The sequence below is a fragment of the Cydia splendana genome, chromosome 2 (genome assembly GCF_910591565.1).
Source record: "Cydia splendana chromosome 2, ilCydSple1.2, whole genome shotgun sequence".
NCBI lineage: Eukaryota > Metazoa > Arthropoda > Insecta > Lepidoptera > Tortricidae > Cydia > Cydia splendana.
Window position 1 is genome coordinate 23,424,099 of NC_085961.1, and position 27,635 is coordinate 23,451,733.

The 27,635-nt window shown below is 37.3% G+C and overlaps 1 protein-coding gene across 2 annotated transcripts in view; it reads left to right on the forward strand.

Moving 5' to 3' along the window:
* Window positions 1-23,761, forward strand: part of LOC134806014 (homeobox protein abdominal-B) — a 120,718-nt gene extending 96,957 nt beyond the window's left edge. For both annotated transcript variants that reach the window (XM_063779217.1, XM_063779216.1), the window contains 4 exons: window positions 4,772-4,861; window positions 12,312-12,358; window positions 16,130-16,735; window positions 21,399-23,761. In XM_063779217.1, the coding sequence (XP_063635287.1) occupies window positions 4,851-4,861; window positions 12,312-12,358; window positions 16,130-16,735; window positions 21,399-21,793 (1,059 nt within the window). In that variant the 5' untranslated portion in view covers window positions 4,772-4,850 and the 3' untranslated portion in view covers window positions 21,794-23,761. The remainder of the gene's footprint in view (window positions 1-4,771; window positions 4,862-12,311; window positions 12,359-16,129; window positions 16,736-21,398) is intronic.
* The last annotated feature ends 3,874 nt before the right edge of the window (window positions 23,762-27,635 follow it).

Below are 27,635 nucleotides of genomic sequence, written 5' to 3' on the forward strand. Positions count from 1 at the left end.
CGAAATAGCAAATAAATGAGACGAAAATGTAAATGTTGCGCTTCGGAGATGAAAAGCGAGCCGCTCGCTGCTCTTGTTAAGCTCATCGCAAATGTACCAGAATTAGAGGCGCGGCTAAAATAATTTTCAGAGCAGATGCGAGGAGGTACTGGATACATAAACACACTGGAAATAACCACAGCCATGGGGTACAACTACTCTTTTTCTTATAACAGTATAATAATGTGTGGAAATACCTGGCCTTTACTCATGTATAGCGTCGCAAAGTTCGTGCCAAGCGCTTGTGGCGAGCTTATTATAAGCATAATATAAATATTCATATCATATATAGTTAATTATAGTATTCACATAAATATGTAATTATCAATAAAACCAAACATTAATTAAGTATTATAAAATAAGAAATAAGTTAGGTAAGTATATAACAAAGTAAAATATGACGGTGTATTGTAATCGTGAGGAGGCGTAACCCGTCTTCCCGGTATCGATCACGTACGGAGATGCGTTTCATATTTCAATCACGTAGCTCACGTAGAGCTAAAAAAAGGAAACAATATCCGAATTTATATCTACGAGATGTATACTGACGAGTGACGAAAGATTATCTAATGTATGGCACGTAGGTAAATGACGTCAATATAGTTTAGGTATAAATGAGCCAGGTACGATTCAGGGTGGTTTATTTTAGATTTTTTAATCTTATATTAATAATCATTTTTATTTTTTGACTAATTGATGTATTGTGCTGTATTTATTTGTAGTTTTAGTATATAAGTTAGTTTATAGGTATTTATATTATGTTATTTAAGTAAATTTATTGACAAAGTGTAAACGTACAAATAAATAATTTAACTATTAAATAATATACGATGCACATGTCAAAATTAAATAGATTCATTATTGTACTGGAAAAGCTCTTCAACTGAATAAAAACATTTTGTTTAAAAAAGCGTATGCAGATGTAAGGTACCTTTAAAGTGAAGTAACTAACTAATTAAACAGAAACAGGTATGAAAATCACGTTAGAAAATCTCAGTAATCAATACATTTTTAAGATACCTTAGATAAGAGTAATAACTAATAATATACGAAATCGTTTTTATGTTTTGTTTCTGTATCATTATTTCGTTTAGTGCAAAATTATGCAAAATTACCTACTCATGGCATTTTAATGTATTTACTGTCAATGCGGAAAAATATTTCATTCAGTAAACCTTGCACAAAAATAATCATCCTTCTGTAGTAACTCAATCAGTGCTTTTACTTAAGCATTTCGGCCCATTTCAGTTATTGCAATATCAAATAAAGCCAGGACCACACGGGGGCGCCTCCCCACCGCATGACTCAGAGTAATCCGACTCGACATATGTCCGGGGTTATGTCACATGTGGACTTATATTAAACGCACTTATTTGGAAAAACAAAGCACGTATCCGCCAACTTACCTTTCATATGTCGAAGACCTTATTGTGTTGACACAAAACCTACTTTTGTCGGAATAACTATTTAAGTACCTACGTACATATTTTTTTGTCTAAGTAACAAATGATATCGTATAATAGAAATATGCAAGAGTATATACAACATATTACGAAAGATATGCTGAATTGAATTGAATATGTATAATATCTTTAATATTTATGTTTAGCAGCAGTGGATTTACCATAATTATATAGATGCTTGGAACCATACCAATGTTTTTTTGTATGTCTTTCAAGGAATTATTAAATTGAAAATAGATAACGATAAATATTATGACATGAGAATTTAATGTTGTGAAATAATCAGTTTATATTAATATGTTGTAATTTATAGAATGTACCTACAAAAATTTTACTAAATACTACTACTATCTTACCTACTCATGTTATCTTTATTTTACACTAATTCGGAAGAAGTTGCAAGATGTCTCTTACTTATTCTGTATTTTTACATCTCCTTTTCTCTCTCATTTTTACCCGAGATACCTACTTGGATTACATTCTAATGTGCGACCTAAATATGATGTTAATCCGGAAACGTTGAAGTTGACTCAAAAATGTAACGCTTTCGTAACGTCTGTATCGAATTTCTGTCATGGCGGCGTTTCGGCTCGCTCTGATATGATCTCAACCCGTCTCATTACGTCGTGGCCAATGTGGCCATGCAAGTGGCTATACATATAAGTAGGTATAAGTTGGTATGCATGACGCGTCGTATCTGGGAGTGCATCGCTGCATCCGTCGAGTAACGACTGCTGCAAGATCCCTGATATTGCACTTCTTAGAACTCGAGTGCGGTACGGGATTGCATTTTGCATTGCTGTGTTATTACTTATTCTCTTGTTGTAAAACATGAAGCACGAACATATGTATTTTTACTATACCCGAAACAATATCATTGTATTCCCATCTGAAAAAAAATAGATTAGTTGATCCACAGATATCGGGCAAAAACTGCATCTGCAGTCAATCAATTCATTTTACTCAATTCAGAAAATTTGTCATAAAACGTTGGTAACGTTAAGTTTTATGACTAATTTTCTGTTTAAGACTGCTTAATAGAATTATAAAAGGGTAATAAATATTTTATATGCGTAAAACTGATCCGTTTAGAATTGTCTTCAGCTGTAAGAAACCAAATCGGAGCATCGGAAATATTGTTTGTTCATGAAAATGAATTAATTTGTCGGAGTGGAAAAACGGGGACGCCCTCAACTCCTATATTCATCCGAGCCCCGTAAATATTTTATTGCCGAACAAAAAATACGCCGGGAATTACCGGGAAATATCGGGTACATTTTTCAATCTTATTCCTTAAGTGGTACAAGCGATGAAAATAAATTTAGCGCTTGTGGGCATTTATTGCCGAGATTTCTAGAGCTCTCTCCGAGTGTTTCCCTGCCGTAATGGGTCGGACGATTGATAGGAGTTGGTTCTTTAATGTGTCTTGCTGTGCTTGCTAAGGCGAATTGTTTTATTTATTTTTAGACACATTTTTAGCAAAAGGAATAGTGTACTGTTTGATTTTAAAATTCCGCGACCGCTTAGCTTTCTACTCCCAAGATTTAGCGGAACTACTTATCTGATATTCCTGCCTAGAAAAGAAAATATATACTAATGTACCTACTGACGGAAAATTTTCAAAATTGCGAAATTTGATTCAAATATGGTACCTACATTTTCAAATTAACCTTTCATCCACGGAACCCATACAAAACTTTATACACATGCATTTGGCTACATTTTTAAACACACATTCTTGAAACGTCTGTTCAAAAAGAATCCACAAAGTAAAACTGAATCTAAAAATGTTTTGGGAACATTTTCGTGCGTGGGAAGGCGGCCATTGGGATGCCTCGGATTTTTTTATAGGTAGTAACACAAATCAAGTAAATTACGTTGTTATCTCGATGTTGTATATGAGGTGTTGACGCAACTTATCACTACACATCTGAAAAAGATAAACATTACTGATAATTCTGATAATCTCATATTACCTTCCTGTAAAACTATTTCATGTTGACAAATAGTTAATTCCATACGTTTTCTTACGTTATTTTAAAATGGTTCTACGGTATCCTAATATGGTTCCAATTAATTGACTGTATTTACTTACTGTACCTATGTTAAATTTATTATTATGTAATGTCATGAATACTTGAATGAAAAATTTAATGTTCCAATGATGTTGTAACAATTTAACACAACAGCGAAACCCTTGTCTCACGTTTTTTAAATAACATAAAACTTTAAGCAATAGAGGCAATCGTTGAATATTTGACACCACCATACAATGTAAGACAATGAAAGGCTCAGAAAGTCACAACCATTAATATAGTTATTTATTTCAATCTGTCGTTTTCTTTACAATGTTTGGGTTTTAAAATAAACTTACATTAACTGAGTGCGGTACAAATTGACTTCTCTTTTTTTGGAATAATGTAATGGTATATATGGAACTGCATGGTAGGTAAGTACTTACTCTGTGTTTTTGTTACAATACGTTACCTATTTAAGAGGTACTCGATTTGACTTTAAAAGCATATATAGTCCTACCTACGAGAACTCTTAAGCTTCACGCGTAGGTGGCGTCAATGAATATGTTTCAGTCTTTATTGTAATGTTGTGTGTACCCATATTACATTACTTACTTACCTACTTTAATTAAATAAGCGAAAAATTACATGGAAATTGTTTTTGAAAACATATATTATTGTTATTTGAGCCACCTTATCATACCTACAATGTAAATAAATATAAACTACCTAAACCAACTGAAAGTAGGTAGGTACCTTAGGTACCTATATTGCGGTGAACTTATATAACTAATGTTCCTAAATTAGGTACCTACAGACGGCATCAAAAGTAACGGATCTGACAATTAGACTTTTTCAGATACTTTAGAACGCTAGCTATAGGGATACAAATAACTCTAATTTTAAAAGAATTCCAGAATGGCAGATAATTTTGGAGCGTTGTTCGATCCGCTATTATTGATGCTATTTGATTGATGATATTTGAATAAAGCTAAAGTACTTAATATTTTAAACACTAATTCTTTTTATCAAAAAACTCTGAACCTAATAATTAGCACGTACGGGACACAATCGCTACAGAAATATCTCCTGAACGCTCAGGCACGGATGATTGACCTTTGTAGACTATTGTGCATTTCTGGGCTAATATCACCTTAGTCTTATCAATCGGCTCAAGCAACAATAGACTTTCTTCCGTTAAATCTAAGTTTATTTCAGATTGAAATGCTTGACACATGTTATCTTTTGTTCCAGGCACGTAGCCGGTAAGGTTCGGGCGCGGCTTAACGCGGTCGACCTTACAAACAGGTGAGGCGGCGACGCCACGCAGAACATGCTACTAAGGTGGGAATTACGACTTTATTATTAATAACATTAAGTGCTTTATTGTTTGCTTGGAATATTGCTAACTATCCTAAATGTCTCGAGTGGAAATAGCTTGATTTCTTTTATTTATTGAAGATACTTAGAGTTAGATAGGTGGTGTTGCCACATCCCTAATAAGATGGCAAATATCTGAGTATGTCAAACAAACGTTATAGGTATCAGTGGCGGCGCGTCTAGATTATTCGTAGGCAAGCCGTAGCTAAGTTACCCTTCCTTTTTTTCATAAGTTTAAAGAAAATGGCCCAAGAGCTTGAATATCAGACAAGCCGATGGGAATCGAGTTCTTATGGACGCTTCGCCACTGATAGGTATAAAGTCACAAACAAAGCCATAATTTTCAACTTTGCTACGCGTATTATAGGCCGCGTAAGCTAAAGACGCCGGTTCCAATTCGGTCTCGGCCACTGGAGGCGGGCTTGGTCACTTTTTCTTTAGTAGGTAGGTACAGTCAACTGTAAAAATATGGGCGCACAAATCATCTCAAAAATATGTCCCATAGCTCTTATTTCAGCGAATTAAGAACTATGGGACATATTTTTGAATAAGTTGGCTACATCCATACTTTTACAGTTGACTATACATCCATTTCAGTTTAAAAGGAATATTTGAATAATCACCAACTAAGTAGCCTGGAAGAATACTTAGAGCTATTTGGCTACTCGACAGCCCCCAAAAAACTCTAAAATGTGCAGTATTTTTCATTTTCTCACGTTCAGATTTACGTGCAACGCGACAACAGGATATTAAGCGGTCATATACTGCACAATGTGCATTCGCGATTACCGTCGCGAACGCATTAACATCACGAAAGCTCACGAGAAAAACGGCCCTACTCCACATAAAGTTGTTGACGATTTCCATTCTGTCCACAGATGGAATAAGGTCTTAAGTCGTACGTGGAATAAAAAGGATTATCCCCATTTTTGATCTTACCTTCATTTTTATAGTAAGGCCCTTGCCCGGGCAAATTGTGGATGTCAGTTGCACTTTTGCAATCTCGTGTCTCGTATAGCATATCTTGAAACCACGTCTTTAATTCTTACCGTAGAAAGTTGAAAATACAATCGAAGAAATGTATGAGATCAGATTTGTCTTAAATTATAAAATTGCATGATATCCATCAAACAGCATGATAAGCACATTCTCTGAGTTTGTAGGTAGGTACCCATCTAACTATAAACGGTATAACAAAATAATCACTGACTTCACTGTTTATGGCGTGGACTAAGAATATAGGTACAATTAATAAAACATTAGGTTACATAAAAAACAACCTACGTAAGTATTCACTTTGGAGCAAATTTCAGGTGGTGTAATAGGTACTTTTAGTACCTAGATATACACGGTGTCTAAAAAATAACTGCATTCCCGTTGCCAGGGGGGTTTTGTGATTATACTGAGCAACTTTTACTATGAGGCCAACCCCGAAATCGCGCGAAAATAGGGAAAATAAAACAACAAGATAATATAATCAAGCTCAATTGACATATATAACCCATTTATTACATATATATATAGCTCTCTATCTAATTTCCGTAAATATGGTCCAATTAAGCTTTATCGCTGATGTTACCTGCTTGCGACATAAAAAGGTGTCAGGATACTCAGGATTCATAATAAAATATTAATAAAAAGTTGTGATTTCTACCAAAACAGCTGAAGTCACACTTTCTTTATGTAAGGGCACAAAGCTCATGATTCCGTATTTTTACTAACGAGCCCTTTCAGTTGCACACAGGTAGAATGTGAAAAAACTTCCATCGCTACATCGACCGCCATTTTCGAATGGCACACCTGCATTCCCCGACCTTTAAAGGCACCGCCCTGTCGTATTAATAATTCCATATCTTTATTTATTGACCTGCAAATTATCTTGTTTAATACAAAACGTTGCATTAATACAATGTTGCTTTAGGATTAATTCATATTAACAAGTTTGTACAAACTATTATTGCCTGACAATCCTGACATAGGTACCTATTATAAAGTTAGGTTTATACTTATTTGAACAACTTAAAATGAACATGTGTTAAAAACGGGTGAACCCGTGACATGATTCCCAGATGCTTACTGTAGTGAGTTAGCTTGATGTATTAGTATCGAATACCTTGTCATCATCAGCCGCAAAAGTGCATGGCGACTATCAATTAATTTATTCAAAATTTCTCCATGCCATTTCGCAGCTCACGAGTAAGTAATAGGTACTACACAACTCTAATATCTGTATTTATAATAAATGGAGAAATAATTATCAGCAATAAAACAAATAAACTCAAACGAAAGTTTTGACTTAAAAAATACCTTGGCAACGTTTAATTATATTACACGCATGCTACTATCGATATCGATAGCGAGTACCGAGGGCACCAAACTCACACAGTATGTACCTACGTGTCTAAACTAGGTATAGGTAGGCGTGTAGGTATCTTTCGGGCGATCTGTTCCGGGCGTGGAATCACAATGCGTGTCCTTGGCGGTGCCACGGCCTGTCGAATACACAATGACAGACCACCTATCGATCAAGGCTTATATTCCCATCGTGAAACAAAAGCTGAAGACAGACTAACTATTATATTTGAGCTCTGCGTATACGCAAAGATCTGCAGCAGTTACACTGGCCATTGAACGCTATTCGCCAGCACTCATCGTAAGCTATAGAAATATACGGGTGGTTGGTTACGTGATCGGTGTTCGAGGAAAGCGCTTTAGACGTATGAATGTTAATCCGGGATGGATCTGCTACGTAAGTTTCTACTAATAAGTTTCGCAGATTTCACTTCAATTAGACAACCCTAATTATGAAGAAACAATGACGGTCTAATCGAATGTATCTCACGACTTCAGACAATTTGATCGAGGGGCTGGAAGAAAATTTTAGAACGGTCTTAGAGCTGCAAAACTTTGTTGTTTAGGCTTTAGGAAAATCATCTATGAACGCCTATAAGGTTTAACTTCAACTTGACAATTCTTAACAATGTAGAAATGATATTTACTACAGAAGTATGTTTCATAATTTCACTTTCACAAACGATTGTTAGTGTTTATGCACAATTGCACATTGTTATTGCATATTTACAGTGTATTTTCACTACAAAGGGAAAACACTGCAAAATTTAGTAAATTTTCATATGTAATTTCGTAGCCTAAGAATCACCAAATGAAACATTTTTAGTAAAACTTTAGAAACACACCCACGTGTTTTATATAATAATATTCAATTTTCTTTTTACGATTTATGAGTAGTCTTTAATTATATTTTTTTATTGTGTATGTGTATTGATGGTCAGTTTCTCAAGAGGCTAAGTATTGTAGGTATCTCGATTTACAATGAGTGGGTACTAAATTTGAACATTCCAATGCGGCTTTAAGTAAAAAGGGCGCGGATCGATCGTACCACCTCGCATGTAATACGTGACTCAGTGCTTTAAGGGCCTACTTTAGCGAACAACTAAACGTCGACCTGAAACGGAATACACAGCCTTCAATTGTCACGGACTAAATGGTTTCCCATGGGAAAAAAGGCCGTTGTAGCCAATCTTCATGCGCAATGTAGGTACCTCCTTATTCAGATTTGAAAATGTTGTTCAAAATGTTAAATTAAAAAAAACACCCTTCCATTGGACTTTATTTTATTTATTTTTGAAATTAAAATAAATATGTAAAACTCCTTTATACATGCGCACTACCACAGCAGCAGCAGATACACCGTTTTATAATTTTTAAAATTATTTCATTTCAAAAGGAAATACCAGCATCAAGGCCAAATTTAAATATGTTTATAAAATTTATCGTTTATATTAATAGGTATGATGACAGATTAATAGCACATAATGGATTACGAAAATCATGTGTAGCACTTGTGTTAGTTTCCAAAGATCTTCTTGACGTATCAGATATATACACATATATATAATATCAAAATAGTAATTGATTAATATATATTACCTACATATATAATATATATAGGTTCAAATTGGCAAAAAACGCTAATTTCTGGCAAAATTGAAATCCCTACGGGCTAACTAAATAATGCTAAAGGCACTAAATCTAAATGCATGTGATTCACCTTAGAAAAAGTGTTAGGTATATTCGTATTACATTTTTGTTTCCGAACCACGTCTCAGTAGCCATGTCGCCTGTATTGAATTTGAATATTCTGTCGTCAGAAAACAAGCTTATCGCTATAATCCCCGGTCAGTGCCACCACGACACCATATATGATGACAGGTAGGTATTATGTACGCAATTTTATCTGCAATCGAGTCAATGATAAGCGTAAATAGTATCAGCCGTAGGAAATGTGCCGGAAGAAAAAGCACTAAAACGTAATAGGTACCTATCTGGTTTTCTGCTTGGACTAATATAATAATATATATAATAGTTAAGGCTTCAAAGTGCCACAATTTCGAATCGATAATTTGTAAAATCGTGTATATAGGTACCTATGTGATTTCTTTGACATACCTACTTAGGTACCTAAATAGTTTTAATGTAAATGGTAGAGCGTTTCCTGTAAACTTCTTCATACAGAGTATCCACACAGGTATCAGTTTTCAATCGTATATTCGTATTGCAGTATGAAAATAGTAAATATGATTCAAGTTTTCATAGGGATATAAATGTTGTACCTAATTTTTGAGCTAAAGTTATTATATTAAAACGTAAAAAAAATTCCTACTGCTTTTAATATTTGGTATACCGTGTTATCCCGGCTTACAGTAGGTAATTATCTTTTCGAAACCAAAATTAATTCAGTACCTATTTCAGTCTAAATCTAATGTTCAGCGACGAACGCCATTTCGAAGTAAGTAGCTGGTATTAGTGTAAATATTTTTGCGGTTGACTGTAGGTACATAATTACTTATCGAACCGAAGAACTCTATCTAAAAGACAATTTTTTTGTTGACTAAATATAAACGCTGTAAAGAGTTCCAAAAGTCAGGCTATTTTTTAAATTCATTATACGTTAATCTGTTTGAATTGTTTTGTTTCTGTCTAAAAGTAAACGATACTAAACGATAGATAAATGCCCGTTGATAAAGAAGCCCAGTCCGTCGCTGGACAATCGCAGTTCGCGTTAAGGCGCAGTTAGAATTGCAAATGAATCGGCCGTTTACTCCGTGTCGTAAACCCCGGGATATGATCCAGTGAGTTTTCGCGCCATTAACCTTTTGGACCTCCTCCCACTCCCGAGGGTTGTTGTTGTACGTAAACAGTACTATGGATAGGTACGTATCGAGTGATTTTCGATTTACATAACCTATACCTACACCTTCGCACGTAAATATCTGCATAATTTTGTGTTGTTGATAAAGATTATGCTATCTGAAATATTTTTATTTTAACGCCTTGTAAACTACCTGGATTATATTTGTTGTTTCAGACGTCACTTCATTTCAAAATTGATTGAACAGTAAAACAATGCCGTATGCTAATTTATCATTATATACAGAGGTGGATACTATTAGGTACTACAACGTAGGTAGTTCTACGTGGAGGGGGTTGCTTTCTTCTCTGCAGTCAACCGAAGACTGCGAAAAAAAAACCAGTAAATTCACATGAATCGCAGGTTAACTATTACTTGAAACAAAGGCTTATTGTATTAGCTCTGTAGGTACATCAACTTATAAGTGAATTTATATTTCAGCATATGCATATTTTATTATGTTGTTTATCGTAATTCGAAGACTTGTAATATCAACTCCAAATGAATATCGGTATCGGGTAAGCCCGCCGCGTCGCTTCACTCAACCGTGGGAGTCAGTCCCTGTATCACCGAATACTTGTAACGCCGATAACGTGACTTGACAGCTTGTAATGTGCCTCCAAACTCGCCCTGTCACTAAGGCTATTGAAAAAACTGCCCGACCAAAACTATTAGAACTCCCAAACCAAGTTTATTTCCCTCTCAAACCTATTAAACGGCTTCTGGCAGGGAGGGGTAATGTGTCTAATTAGACTGGTGTTAGGAAACAGTCCGGTCATCCTAATATGCTTGGGAAGTTAGGATTGAGTCGTAAATGTCAGCTCGAGTGCCCTCCGCCTTCGCTTTCGTGCTCTATTTACGTAGGTACCTATAGTTGACGAAATAAAAAGTTTTACAAAACGCTCGAACCTTATTTTCCTGATACATTTACATTACAAAGTATCGGACAAACAGCGACATACAATTAAGACTACTTTGCGAAATCTAGATAGGTAATAACTCGTTTACTTCCGAGAGGTGAAATAATGGTTGTTATTAAATTAGCGGTTATGCAGCTATTGGCATTGTGTATAATGAAGGTCTCTACTCCACTATTTTTCCGGTTCATTTCTAAGATGAATCCTATTTGCCATAGGATGACACGAATGCTTTGTGCAAAGTACGAGGTAATTTTTCAGAACAAAAATAAACACGATAGATCTAAGGATCTAACCTAGTTACGTAAGTCTCGAATCTCGTTACTATTTTGGTGCGACGAATAACATATTGTTATTCAAAATCAATCATGGCTTCATGGCGTAGCAAGAAAATGTTGTTACGTAACACAAAACAGAATTTATGATCCCCAACAGATCTCGGCCGCAAACGTTACAAGAAAAAAGCCTGTAAACATGTTTTTTCTCTGCTTTCATAATTCGGGGGTAGTGCGCCCCAAAAGAGAGGCAGGAAAAAACCGTGGCATTCGGTGCAAATCACCTATTTTATGTAAACTTCGTGACTTTGCGCCGTATCGAATGGCTTAGAAAGGATTATTTATATAACGTATCGAGACTGCTAGGAAATAAAACTGTAGAGTTTGTCAATGGGCGTCTTGTATGGGTTTGTTTTAAAAATAAACTGAGTTATGTGTTCGACGGTGGCGTTTACGCCAGCCGATGATTTAAGCGACAACCGGAGGCTTGTTAGACGCGTCATTATTTTAAAGATGTTGTTACTCTTGTTACAAATACCTATGTACTTGCCTTACATTGATATGTTGAAGCTTGCTTTAACCCGCTAGCTTTTTCGTAACCTTACCGTGGGCTGAACATGTGTACCTACTACAAGTACCTATATAGGTAACTAGATGTAGAATGGGTAGCTAAGCTTTATCATTTCACCCTCTAATTGTTATATTTTTTACAAGAATATTTACCGCCAGAATGGCATCCGAATTATAATAAACTATCCTCATAACCTTTTTATATGTTTATAAAAAGTGCCGCATGTTTCAAGCCCAGTTCGAAGCAATTAACATATTAATTAAGCGTTCCACTCGGGCTCATTTGATTGGACACACCTGACCCCGCCCGTAATTATACCATTGTATTTATTGCATTATCCTATTATAATTGTATTGCATTATCCTATTATACTTATATTAAGCTTTAATGCACGTGCTCGTGTAACTATTTACATAACTTATGTATAATTTGTTTGCAGGTTGCCGTGCCCTTTTACGCAGACGTCTTTAGCCAGTTTACGACAAGGTGATTATTACATTGTTTTCTTGGTTATTTTTATGTCAATAATTTATTTCATATTTTATGTAAGGTAGATACGCTATTAGTATATTGTTACCGATAAATTATTTTTTTACATTTAATAGCAGAAACAATCCAGGTGAAAACACTTTAATTAAAATACTGCTGGAATTATAAAGAGTTGCAACAATATTCTGGTCATAAATAGACAGAAATGTTCATCGTACAGTCATTGTATTTACTTTAAAATTATTATATTAAAGGCGTATATTACAATTCCTGAATAAATAATTAATCTTTTTCTGTATGCGAACCATATCAGTGAAGCAAAAAGCCAACTGTTTTAATTTGTTCTTTTATAAAACCGCTTCGCGATTTCAAGTCCGTTTTCCACGAAGCTATAAATTGCATCAAAACGGTAACATTCAGATTTGAGTGCACCCGCGTACATTATTTACAATCCAAGTCCAGTTAAGAGAAAGCCACTACCTCTTTATACGCAACTTCCCCGACGGGTTTCTGAATAAGGACATACACATACCCATATTCATTACAATGACATACAGGCACACGAAGTGAGGCGTTATGTGTCCAAGGTATGTCTGAGTCTTAATCCACTTTCTCTTTGTAAGATGAAATTCACGGGCGAGATATTTAATTTACCTCGAATCCTCGATGTTTTGTGAATAAATCGGCAGTCTCATTATTTTATTCTGTTTGATATTTACCGCCTTTTTATAACTGTAACGAATACATACGGATTATTTTAAAAAGAGTTAATGTCGGAAATCAACAATTTAATAAAAAAAAACTCAAAATGGTCTCTCATAGGTTAGGCAAACTCATATAGGTTATTTGTGTAGCATCAAATCATTTGTAGGTAATATTTCTGCGCAAGTGCGCATATAACATGTGATAGGTACATATGCATGCATAAGAAACTTGCCTACTAGTTGGCCGGTTATAAATTATTTTCCACAATGGCGTTTCTGACTCAGTCTTGAGCAATTCGTATTGGTATAATATTAACTTTTCCAATATATGAGTAGGTATACGATGTACGGCTCCAATCCTGTTTGCGCAACAGCACACATGTTTGAGATAAGAAAGCGTACTTTTATTTAGGTGCGCCGGTCGTATGGCCGACCATTGGCCTGGAGTTTCCTAAAGTAAATATTTATAGACGCGCCGGGCTCAGCGCACACTTGTTCCTTATGTTTGTTTCTGTCATTCAACACGCCTGAATCTCGTCTGCTTCGTTCGAGATAATTTTGCTTTCATTTTAAAACGTTGCTTATAATCGTCTTTTTGTTATATGAAGTCTGCTTCAGTACATGACTTTGCGTTCTGAGAGAACTCATCGAAATACTGATAGTTCGGAATATCGATTACCTACCTATTTCGATTCAACTGTTATTAGCTGAAAAAACTGTAAAACTGTGTGAATTCTAATTTTAGATTGGTATTGAACTAGTTGCATATTTACATAAATTACGTTATGTTAGTTTTTGGTCCTCCTCTCCTGTTTCTTATATATACTTAATTTACATATCCCGAAGTCCATTTTCATAATAACGAATGCGACTAGGATTAGGTGCTCGGATATCTTTGTTCAGGTGTCGGATTCATGAGATCAGATAAATTTCCATGTAAGTTATGACTATGGGGCGGAACTGCAAGACTTCAAACATCACACAACTACGGTTAACCTCGTTTACATGTACCCATTGTTGGATTATTTCGTTACTTATTTATACAAGTTTCAGACAAAATAGCGCCCAAACGAATTATTTGAGTAAAGCTAAGAATTAATTCCGTTGACACGTTCACAATTGTAGCAAATTTATAGTTTACATACCTTTTGTCGTGCGATAATTATGACGGCGCACTCAATGGTATAAGTGTGGGAAATTAGCTTTTTAACCTATGTTACACTTTGTATTATATTTTGACAATTCGGTTACTATTATAATTTTGATTTGTGGCCTTGTTAAAAGCATTACTTAGCGTGTAATGCTATGTATGTTCTTCTTTTGTCCGTTTGATACATTTAACTGCCGTGTCTTGTGTAAACAGACAACACGTCTATAGAGTGCAGCTAGAGGTGTGAAATATTGTACTTATTGCATTATTGGTTGTACGACGCATTGTTTCCTTTGACTGGGTGCGAAGTCAAAAGGGTGTTACGCGAAGGGTATGACCATAACCTAAGCTGTAACGTAGGTACGAGAATAAAATTATTTTCTTATAAATACAGATGTAATGTAATTATGGAATCATGTTTTAGTGGTATATTGCTGTCTAATGAGTAGTTTACCTAAACTAATTACGACGTAAGTACCTACCTGCCTAGATATTTAATTGATTCAAAACCATTAACTAAATGTAAGTCAGTAGAACTTTGCCATGTCATTGACATTAAGCAATAAAACATTACATAATTCAATCTAATAGGCTAGTATTATTTGTGGTGAAATTAACAGACGATAAAATTAAGTTTATATTCACAATAAAATGTGAGTGAGTTGCCGTCATAAAGTCTCGCGTTTTTTATTGGTGGCAACACTGGTCGAGTGACGCTTGCAGTTTGGTTAAACGGCAGTTTATGGCTATTTTGCCTCTGTTAATCGCTTTACTACGCGTTCGCGCCTCCGCTTCCTCAGGGCCTCAACCCTTCGCCCCACGATTTATTCCTGTGTGGGTGTCTGTCGCTTTGAAAATTATGTCGTTTCCGTTTAATGGCTCTTCATTTGGAGTTTTTGATACTTGAGGCTATTATTGGGTTCATTCAAGTGTAGTTTCTTTAATTATCTAATTTGTTCTCATAAATTGGCCTATTCCTATTATTTAAAATAAGAAATTAAAATGTTAGCCTTACACTAGTAACAATCTATAGATCCCTATGGGTGTATTGCGTATTGCGTAGGATGCCAGCCATACCTATTAGTTAATGCTTAGATAGGCAGGTAGAGTCTATGATATAGTAAGTAAATTACATATACCTCTCCCTGTCTCCGTTTTCATTACACCGCTTCAGTTTCAGTTCGTTATTAGTTCTAGGACAAAATTTGGGGACGACAATGTAGTTTCATTTCATGAAAGTATGAGAATGAGGGCACGCTGGGCGGGCGTTTGCTACGCGCGGGGTAGGTTCCGCCGCCCGCCGGCAGATGGCGCGCGTCGGCGAGTAGCGCGCTGTGGCTGTGTGCGGCGCGCCGTTGACTCGCCACACTGCTGCAGCCGCCGCCACTCCGCGCCGGATCGCGGCACAGATCGCGCGTTATCCGTGTTGTCGCTTGCCGCTATCTCGATACACACGCTCGCGATAACAACGTAACGCGATACTCTAAATAGCAAGAAAATAATACACCGCTTCCTACTACTAAAACTGGACTATAAGTGAATTGCAGTACGATAAAATAAAATAATTAATACAGAAACGTAAATGATAATTCGGTTACGAGCTTATCATATCAATGACTGTTTGGTGCATTTGAAAACTTTGAAATAAAAATATCCGTCGAAGTTCGACGGTTTCATCGGCCTGGACTGTTTCTGCGGTTTCCTCATCCGGAGAGCTAGCTAAATCGGGAATCGCTTTTTAATTTTCATGTGCCGCCTCGTGTACGCGTGTGTGCGCGGTGCAATGTGCCCGCGTCGCGCGTGAACTGGCCGTGTCGTGTGCTGTCCCCGTGGCTTGCCCGGCCGCCACCCTGTACCCTGACAACCATGTCGGGGGCCTCGGCGTGCCCTGCGACGCGGCCGCCGTGTCACCAGCGCCCGCGTCCGGGCACTCCGCCGGGCCGGCGTGGTGGACCATGATGAACGGCGTCGGCGGGACGCTGTACGAGGAGTCGCACGCGTCGCCGCCCGGGGGTTCGCCGCCGTCCGCGCCGGCTGCCGCGCCGCCGTCCGCCTCCAGCGCCTCCCCGGCCTCGGTGGGCTCCAACCCGCCGCAGCCGCTCCAGGTCCCCGCTAAGCGCTACGACCTCGAGCCCGGCGTCATCCGGCACGCGCAGCCCTCCTGGGGCTACCCGCCTGACGCACCCACCTCTTTCAACCACGAATATGGTGCCGGAGCCCCTACCTACTACAACCTCCCAGTGGAAAGGGAGCGTAAATCTGGTTTGCCTTTTTGGCCGGGAAGCGGGGGAGAATACAAGCCCTACGCCGATGGTGGCTGCCATCAAGGCTTCTCGCAGCCCTGTTGGAACTACGCATATGGAGCGCCGCGTGGAGATCAGCCCCTGCCCTACGTGGGAGACGAGCGACGAACGGCGGTGTCGGAAGCCTCTGGGTTCACCCACGATGCGTACGGACTTCGGAACTACGCGTCAGAATCCGTATCCAGTGGACCTTACCCACCTCCTGGATCCCTACCAGGTCAGTATCATGGTCCTCGTTATTGTCAAAGACTAATGTCTATGCTGCCCCAAAAATCACGTGTTCGAATATTGTCGTAACAGCTGTTTGTAATCTTGACTGAACTTATCGGCAACTCGAAAGACCCAAAACATTATCGTTGAACACAGAAATTTATAAACAGATACAAAATTACGTGAACTATGATTGCTGGGACATTATAGTCGTTAGTTTTTTAATTAGAAAAAAATTACTAAATACCTACTTAAAAATAAAGTAAAACTACCAAGTAAACAAAAATATTTTTGTATGAAAATTGCTACTATGTCTGCTTGACGTAAGTCTGTAAGATGGTAACTTACTGCCACTTGCCGCTAGATGGCGATGTACAGCGCACACAGCAACGACATCCTCCATGTGTGCGTGAGCTCGCACACAACGCCGCCACCGCCCGCCTGCCGGTGTGAGAAATTTCACGGTTGCAACTTCTGCAAGCTGCTCACGACATCGAATATTGTCATTTATTGCCAGCTCCACAGAACCCATTTTTGAATAGCAAGTTCTTGTAATTAACATCCAATGTCGTTCGTAATTTCTGTAAGTTGTCCGTGGCAACGTATTTTCTCCGGAAGGGTAATTTATTCATCAATAATTGCTTTAGAACACAGTTCCTCACATCGCTGTTCTATTGTTTTTATAAAAAAAAATCAAGTATTAAAGTTTCTGAGCTACGGGATAATGGCTTGACGATAGAAAGGCGTTGTTAAAATTCTTGTGAGGAGAGTCGACGTGCACGGTGCTTCTAAAGATAGCGACGGCTCACGCGTCCCGTAGAGTAGATAGATGTAAATAGGTAAGAGTATAGTCGGGTGAATCGATTGCTGTCCGATAAAGCAAAGGTAAGCTAAACAAACTGCCGAAGCCTCCGCAGCGCGCGGTCAATCAAAACATTTTCCCACACACCATAAATTTGATGAATGAACGAAACACGTGCTACAAATGTTTAAAAACGAACCATAAGCACCGTTTTATAGGCAACTTACAACGGTGGCGCTATACAGCCGACAATAAATTAAAGTTTACGTAAAATAAAGCGCCAATAAAAATGTATAACTAATAAATAAACACGATACCTGAGCTTCGAGACAATAAACCGATCTTTGAAGAGCAATAAACGAAATATTGCTACAATAAACACATTACGCTGATGAGACGATAAAAACTAGGTGCGAGCGGGACGGATGCGCCGACGTGGATGCGCCTGATTCATTGGGTCTCCTACAGACCTATATCACTTTTACGATATCATAAAACCGCGACGACATTCATAGACATGCAATATTACTGGTTTCTTTCTGAAATCGCGGCAAGTAGTAGTAATTACGGGCCGAGCCATGTCAGTAGTATGAGAGCAATAAAAATGCTCCATTCATAAACGGAGGTAGTACCTACACTACACACTCGATCGCTGCCTAACCATAAAGATGGGTTTATCGCACCACTGTTACGGCAGAGGTGTAACTTGACATAATTTTGCGTAAAACGCGCATATAATGGCCCATTAAAAGGAAACAATTGTTGAAAAAGTTATACGAGTGTTCGCGTCACTTTATGATTGTATGTTTACGGCCACCTGAGGTTGACATTGACTTTGATTTGTGAATTTACGGCTTAGTAAACGGTTTGAGAAATGGCTCCGTTAGTAATCGCACCGGTATAGTAATGCACGTGCTTACGAGTATAACTCTCTTTTTACGACTGCCTGTCTCTTTCATTACAAAACTTTTACTTATTCTTAACTTTTTAGTTTGTCCTATTGTTAATTATTTACTTTATTCATTTCATATTTAGACTAGTTTTACTTTCTTCTACTAGCTCTAGTAGTAAAGTAATCATGAGTTCATTGAAAAATCAACTCTATTAATATGGGCTTGGGGTCTACAGATACGGTTCTAGCTGATAAGTCGAGAAGTGGGCAATGCTCCCAGTCACCTTTTTATTTTATTGTTTAGCTATGAAATCATTATTATTCTCAATTTATTCTACTACCTACTACAAATAAACCGATTATAAACTAGCTCTATTATAGGTTATCAATATGGTTAGTTACTTAATGGACAGTTTATTGCGATTACGATAAGTTTCACTTAGTTTTCGTTAGACCATATATAAAACTAATTTAATGTCCATTACTTTACTAGTAGGAAGAAAAGTTCATAAGGGTTATCTCCAGCAAGTCGTGGACAGTTAATTTCAATGCGAAAAATTCCAATTAGATACCTATTATAACTGTAAAATTATCGATTTCCATTAGTGTACAGAATAGCCGACTTAACTGAGAAGCTCATTGTAAATTCAACTCTATGTCATTGTAATACAAATGAGTTGGTGTCACGAGTGGAGTGGAGTGGACAACGGTCGGGTAGGTAAAGTTTTATGAGCCACGAGCCGCACTTTTACTGCCACTACCGCCGCTGATCGCTACCTCGGCCCCTCGTAATTGACAAGTCGTCTTGTCATTATGTTCTCCTTAAACAATCGCCCGCTGACATGAAAGCCTTTAGAAGTGGTTCAATAATTATTTGTGATGTACCTAAGTGCAGAAAAGAATGAGTTCTAAATGATCGCTCGTGTTTTATAACGACACAGGTTCGGAATTGTCTGTTAGCCTATAATACACATCGTTTTATATTCCATTTTGAATGTATTGTCATCAACCCCACCTTGGAAAAAAAATAGTAACCTCACGCTCCCAACCACACTTTACTCTTTTGTAATTGGTTACATTCTATTCAAAAATATATTGCAACAACTTATAAATGTAGAGTCAAATATATTTTTTGCTACTATTTCAAGGCACGAGAATAAAACAATCTTTGCTAGTTTTGCTACCGAGTAAAAGGGAGCCTTTCAAAGCCTTACCAGTTATATGACACCATAGGCTATCACACACATTAATCTCTTTAAAAATAGACGCCTACAAATTTGGGTTAGTTAGTTTCATACCCATCAATTTAAAAATATTAAACTAATTAATTTGTTTTTTGACAGCACCACACACGCTGCCTTCACTGATTGGCCCAATTTGCTTAGTTAGGTTTATTACTTGTTACTCATTTGACTAAATTATTCAGTTAAAATTAAATGGCATTGTTGTAAGCAGGGCCACTTTGAATGGCGCACTGGTTGTAAAAATGTGCCACTAAGCGGTACGCCGCACTTGTAAAAGTTGCGGTAGGGCAGTTTTATGTGGGCTACACGGTGCCTACAACTAATGCTAAGGCTTTTGAATTATTTAGCAGTTTATTATAATACTCTATACGGCTAGAAAATAAAGAAGTTTAAGTAACAACAAAATGCGATAGGTCATAAGTCAAGAAGTAAAAAATAAATAAAAAAATGTTTGTTGCCAAAAAAACGAAATCTTACAGTATAAGTACATTATAGCTTACAATAATCAATTATTAATACTAACAAGTTTTACAAGTGCAGGACAGCCTTTCTTTTGGTAGGTACATAGGCAATGGGCACCAGTCTCAGGTTTTGCTAGATTGGTGTCAAATGTATTCGTTGTCTCCAAAATTCCCTTTTATTCTGAGCATTAACTTAACATGTTCCAGTATTTGTATTTATTTATATAGATACGTATGTAAGGGGGAGGCCTACGTTCAGCAGTGGACGTCTTATGGCTGAGATGATGATGATGATGATATAGATACTGGAACATGTTAAGTTATTGCTTGTAACGAAATATACGTAAGTAGGTATGGATTATGTTATAAACGAATGAGTTTTCTCTTAGATCAAACCGTCATGAAACTGCCTGCGCAGGTTTCCTTTCTAAACCAAACAACAGTTTTTGCCGTAAAATATCCGTCAGTCGTAGTAAATTCTCCTGTCAAATAAACATTCATTTATCAATATTTTATGTAAGTCGCTCATTTAAGAGTCGCGTTACGCCAAAGGCGAACGAGCACGAGCTAGTTGAAGAAGCAGGCGAGCCAGTATTATGCCCTCCCGTTACGCATACTTATTGCGAATCTCGAGGTCACTTTACATTGGTCCACAACCTATGAGAACAATCGGTCTTTCGCATTCGTCCGCTAGACAATGAGGCATCTATTTCGCAACGTTGCGGACGGTCGTTTGGCACAATAGGAAATAGTGCAGCTATTGCACGCGCGGCGTATTGAGAAGGTCGCGGGTTGCATACAATATTACCGCGGTGATCTCATCAAAGGGACCGCTGGTATTAACTCGGCTATATCTAACTTCTAACGCCTCTTCGCCGGCAGCTATTGTTTCTATGAACGCCGTATGGAAATAGCTAGTTAACTGCGACCCGCTCTCTATCCGCTACGAGCCTCGCACTGGAATTGCCCTACTTCACAGTTGATTAAAATTTTCCTGGCGAACGTACTCGTACGCATTATTAAGATTGCGATTTCACTCTTCAGTAATTTTGTTGCAGAGCTCAAAATACGATGAAATCAAAATGCTAGGGCTAAGAATATGTAGTGCGTTCTAGGAACCATTTGCTGGAGCTGGAACCCTATTGCGGATTATCGTGCCAAAAGATATTTACGTCCTCGGCACAGATATGTCGATATTACATAAGTTAGCAGAAACTGTACGAGCAGGCTATTTATTTTCAAATGTTGAAACATGTGTTATTTGTGTCCAGGTTCCCTGTCGATGTCGGTGGGCGTCGGTGTCGGCTGCGGCTCTTCAAACCCCCTGGACTGGACCGGTCAAGTGACGGTTCGCAAAAAACGCAAACCCTACTCCAAGTTCCAGACTCTCGAGTTAGAGAAAGAGTTCCTCTTCAACGCTTACGTATCGAAACAGAAACGGTGGGAGCTCGCGCGGAATCTGAACCTCACGGAGAGGCAGGTCAAGATATGGTTCCAGAACCGGCGGATGAAGAACAAGAAGAACTCGCAGCGGCAGGCGGCGCAGGCGGCGCAGAACAACAACAACAACTCGAACGCGAACAACCACAACCACCACACGGGGCACCACCTCGCGCCGCACCACTCGGCGCTGCACCACGCGCCGCCCGCCAAACACCATCAGTGACCCGCGCCCTTCTCTGGGACTTACCCCCTTCACCACGGTATAGCCAGTTAAATGAAGCAGGGCCAGTTCCATTGGACCAGTGTGGAAGTGACTTGTACTTAAGGTTCCGAGATCCGTTACGTCCATGTTCGTTACCCAGTACGGTAATGGTGAAGGTGTCAGGACGCTATCGGCGGCGCCGGCGCGCCAGGTCCCAGAGAATCTCCTCTCTAGTAACATAATGTGTTGTCGATTTGTGTATAGTATTAAATTACGAAGTTATGTTCGATAATTGTAACGAGACTAAGTACGTGAGTAGATAACGATTCCTGATATTAATAATGTCTAGTGTAGCGCTAATATTGTATTTGAAATTATTTAAGTATCTACGAATTACGAATATTAAAGACGTCACCGATGAATTATAGTTTCTAGATAGTTTATTGGAAATAAATTATGTATAAATATTTTGTGAGACTGCTTATTGTTGTATTCGTATTGCTGTTCGGGTGTTCTTTTGAGTTTGTTACCAAATTGTTGAATCCTCGGCTGACGCAGGAGACAGCTCCCCTACATACGGCAGCGCCAGGCAGCTAGCTATTGCATACCGACTAACTGTCACGATCCTCTATTTATTTTATACTTAGGCAAGGATAGAGACCACAACATGATCAAATATTTATTAATGTTTAATTTCTTATTTCATAAATCGTAAATTTTGTTATTTAAATTATGGATTTCTGACAAAGCTTTAACTCGGTTCCAGTAGAATTATACATTAAGTTACTGTTATGACTTTTTTAAATATTGAAGTTGATGTTATAATCAATTAAAATTAGGTGATATGGGCAAGTGCATTAATATTGTCCTCTATTGATTAATTGTACTGTTCGCTTTAGCCTGTCTTATTACTTTTTATTTTTGTTTTAGTTAAATATTTTATTATTTATTTTATACACTATTGTGACTTACCAACCGTATATTTAATAATGTTTTCAACCTTCTCTTGCTCTCATGTTAAGATGTATGTTATGTATAAATAACGATAATAATTTCCAAATATTGTAAGTAAATAACTACAAAGAGAATCATCCCAGTTTTAGGATATTATCGTACTTCTTAGATACCGCCATTTTTCCTACTTTACAAAGCGAGTATAATTATTATATATGTAATAAATGTTTTATTGTAAACTTAGTACTCTGATCTAATGAATCTGTATTGTCGTAATTTTGTAGGGAATAAAATAAATTAGGTGTTTTTGTACAAAAAGGCGACCTCGTCTAGGTGACCGAATTTCTATTTTTATTGCAAGGCATCGTCGATACCTGTACCTGCATAATTGCATATACCTACCTACATATAGAACGAAACAACGACAAGTAACTTAGCTCATGCCCTGTATAAATGATTAAGAGAAAACTTAATGTTTTATAAGTAGGTGCTTGAATTTTGTCTGAAAAACTTTGACACCTCAGTACGTTGGTTGTAGCAATTACCTACTAGTACTATTATACTATTAATAATGTATTTTTGACAGTTTTCATCAAAAAACAGCATGTAATTAACGATTGTAAAGTTCCAGTTATCTACGCGTTCAATTTTAAGAGCAATATTTAATAACTCCCCCCAGAGTCCCCAAAAGATAAACACTACCTAGTTCTAAATTTCATGTAATAAAGTTATTCAGACAAAATATTATTTTTCTCACAATTTGCTTCTCTAAAACATACAGTGAATTCAGTAGTTACTACCTACTACTTACTTATATTAGAAACATAAAATATAATATACCTACCTTGTAATAAATAAAGGTCTCGTAATATTACTGTACAGTTAAATTAATGTAGTTAATCGCGCCAGAAAATGTGAGGTTTTGTTAAGTATAATGTAATAATTAAAAATAAAATGAATGTGCTCTCGACAGTTTTATGACGAATTTAGGAAAGAATGTATGAAAGGGGAAAAAATTAAATATTTCGTCGTGTCCTGGATTCTTTTTGATTTGCTTGATACCCTGATTGCTAAGTTTTTTTTTTGTTATATTTGGCATTGGTCAAAGGTTGCTGTACCAATGTTTTAAATTTTAAAAGGTAAGCATAGCATAATAGATCTCTATATAATTTCATATTTCTTAAGAGCTTTGGAATTATTTTCAGCACAGTAAATTACGAAAATAAAAAAGTTAGAAATTAGTTATTCATTAAAATGATAGGTAGGTTTGTGGACATAGGTTTCATAGTTTCATCGTTGTAAATGTAATGTGTTGATTTGATACACATATAGGTTAGCTTAGACTCTAACCTAACCTAGGTCTGTGTATCAAATCAAACCTCTAACCGTCAGAGGCAGAATTAGCTAGTTTCTGTTCGTCGGCAAATATTCGGCTCTAATCACCGAAAAATTATACGACGCATTTTGATACATCACCGGAAAAACTGCTGTCGGCTACGACGTAGCGCTACGAGCTTAGCTTGGATGTTAATGAGAATCAATTACCTACTTATTAGATACAGATTCAACTTATTGTACTCGTATGTACCTAAGCAATTTTGCTTGGTTATTATAGTTATTAATAATGTCTGCTTGATAATTTTTCCAAAAGCATAACTGGACAAGCGGCATTATCCTTGATGTATATCCTCCAGTAGACCAGGTATCAGATAGATAAGTTCTTACTTAAATTCTATTGTTTTCTGAGTTGGATACCTATACCTCTGTCATAAAGAAATAATAAGTAAGCTTGGAGTGCTCACTCCCGACATATACCTATAAAAACTCATTTAGGTATAATATAAGTCTTAAGCCAGCTTTGCGAAATCTTATTTGTAATAAAATTAAAGCTTAATAAGTATTAAGTAAGTTTTAAGCAAGTTTAAGCTTATTAATAATATGTTCATTTTACCAAACCTCCCATACAACTTATTATTCTTTAATAAAGAAACTTATGTATGATGGAGTGAGAGCTCTAATCTTAGGTACTTATTTCTCTATGCATATACTTTGGTATTTAGTTAGGTTAGACTACAAGTAGTTAATAGGAGTAGGTATAACGACAAAATAATTGCATTTATTTGTCATAGAGTCGGACCAAATAAAGTCTGCAGCGGATTTGATAGCCCACGCAGTGCAAGTGTCATTTATACGTCATAATTTCATAGAAGTTTGACGTTTAAAATAACACTTGCACTGCGTGGGCTATCAAATCCGCTGCAGAGTATTCTTGGTCTGACTCTAACATAATGCAAAGATGAAGACAACAGCCTTGAGAGATTAAAAATTGTAGCCAAAAGAATGCTCCTCGCCCCATCCCTAGATCATCGGTTTTGTCCTCCTAAGATCCAGCCAGGCAGCTATACAAGAAAAAAACTCAGTGAAGTTTGAACCTATGGTTGTAGGAAATAGAGTTGATTTTTGATATGGGTGAAAATTGAACGAAACAAAATAATTGCAACTATAATCCGTTTGATTTAAATTTCGACGAGGATTACGAGGATATTAACTTTCGAGTCGACGTCGAGTCGCTAATGGTACGTGCTCCCACATTGGCTGTTATAAAATGTTATACATACAACATCGTGTGAGAGGGACAACAAGATAGTATTGATAGCGTTTTATTATGTTGTCCCTGTCACACAATGTTACATAACATTTTATAACAGCCATCAATGTGCGAGCACCATAACATATAGCTTTGTGGACCTTCAAATGGTCACATAATATTAACGAAACCATTGGAAGCTGAAGGGAACCGAATGCCAGGATCGCACGTACCGAGTAGAAGTATGGAATTTTTACTCGGCCGAGTAACAATTTCATACTTGGTTTTACTGTCTCGCCACTCTACTCGGTACGTGTAACCGAGCCAGAACTATGTAGGAAGTGTTAAATTGCTCTCTGAATCCTTTGATTTTGAAAAACATGCTACAGGTGCCTACAACCCTACAAGGAAATGCAACCTTTTAGTATTTCGTTAATTTACAAGCACGAGCACGAATAACTAGTTACAAGTGCTACAACTACATGGTAAAAGGTAAGTAGTACTTAATTGAATTTATTGTTTAAAAAAAACGTAATATGACGTTGAGGCCGGTCCCAAGATAGACAATCAGATCAGCCGGGGGGCTAGCCAAGATGACTATCGTTGATAGAAAACGCCATGCAATCGAAACTTAAATAATGTATGAAGATCGTCGTGTGACTTTCCGTAGCATCTTTCTTCATGCTACATTTTTAATTTTCGTACATCGACAAACGCCAATCGAAACTTAGATTTACAGCCGTATTCGAACAATGAGATACGTCAAATACTAGATATTGAAACGATATGGATCGGATATGTCAGTGTCAAGAGTGACGTTTCTTCAAACAAAAACTTCACTTTCGACAGTTGTTTGACACTGACATATCCGATACATATCGTTTCAATATCTAGTATTTGACGTATCTCATTGTCCGAATACAGCTGAAATGAAAATAGTCACGTGTTTTTTCGTAGCATCTGTCATCCATTACATATTTTCTTTCCGTTTGTCTATGTGCAGAGCGCAGACTACAGTCACGCTCCGTGATTGTTGAGCCATTTAGGGTTCTAGCTAAATTGGACATTCCATAGCGTAAGTATTGAACAACCCATTTAGCTAGGACCCTAAATGGCTCAACAATCGCGGAGCGTGATGGTACTTACGATTGTCATCTAGGCCAGTCCCCCTGGAGTGAAATGTAGCACTGCTGCTTGGGTTATTCCCACTAGTTACCACCAAGTTATTACCAGTGGTAACTACTGGAAAAAAAATCCCAGTAGGTAGTTACCACCAACTGGGAAAAAAAATCCCAGTAGTTACCACTGGTAACAACTTGGTGGGAACTAGTGGGAATAACCAGCGTAACAGAAGGCGATCGACCAAATGTAGCACTGCTGCTTCAAGCATCGAGCGTAACTGAAGGCGGTCAAGAAAATTAGGTCAATAATTATTTTTCTCAGGAATGAGGGAGCGGTCGAGAAGAAAGACAAAAACAAAGCATTAGATACTTTTCAGCGCAGGGGGGCGATTTTTGTAACTTGACCGCTCGATTTCGTGTATTTCGTTCAGTGATATCTCCACTACTAGGCATTAAAATTCTAATAATAGAATTGAAAACGAGTGGTCAATACCACTCGATTCCAAATTTCTATCGCTCGTATTTCAAAAATTTGCATTTCGCCGTTTTCCACCGATTTTCGAGTGACGAAATCGAACGATCGAAATTAAAAAATCGGCCCTCTGGTTAAAACCGACCAATGGCACATAGACAGTATAAAAATGACAAAGAATTGTTTTTATTGTCATTTCGTTAAATAATAAAAAATACACCTTTATTGGCACAAATATTTTCTAACAATAACTTCCGTTGTTATAGTGCGACATAAAATAGTAGAAATTAAATAAAATGGAACTAAAAAAATTCCATACTAAATTGTTGCCATGTTTACCTAAGCATTTTCAAAAATGTGACAGTTACGTAGGAAGTGGCGCCCTCATTTATTTTCTACTATTTTATGACGCACTATAGGTACCTACATGTACTTAATTAGTTACAAAAAACGAAACCACCTCAGCACGGTGGCAGTGGCACAAGTAGTACCATACTCAATTTCTATCTATTAGTCAACGCCATCTAGTGTAACGAATAGCAATAATGTGCTAAGTTAAAGCAAAACGCTTTTCTGGTGTAGTCAGTCATGGAAGTCGCTGCACACATAAATAATGGTTTACAAAAAAAGTCACAGGCATCACAGGGTCGTTCTCTCATTTCGTGCAAATCGGTGATGTTCTCTCGATTTGTAAATTTTCTTTTAAATGGTAAATTTTTGGGTTTTCAT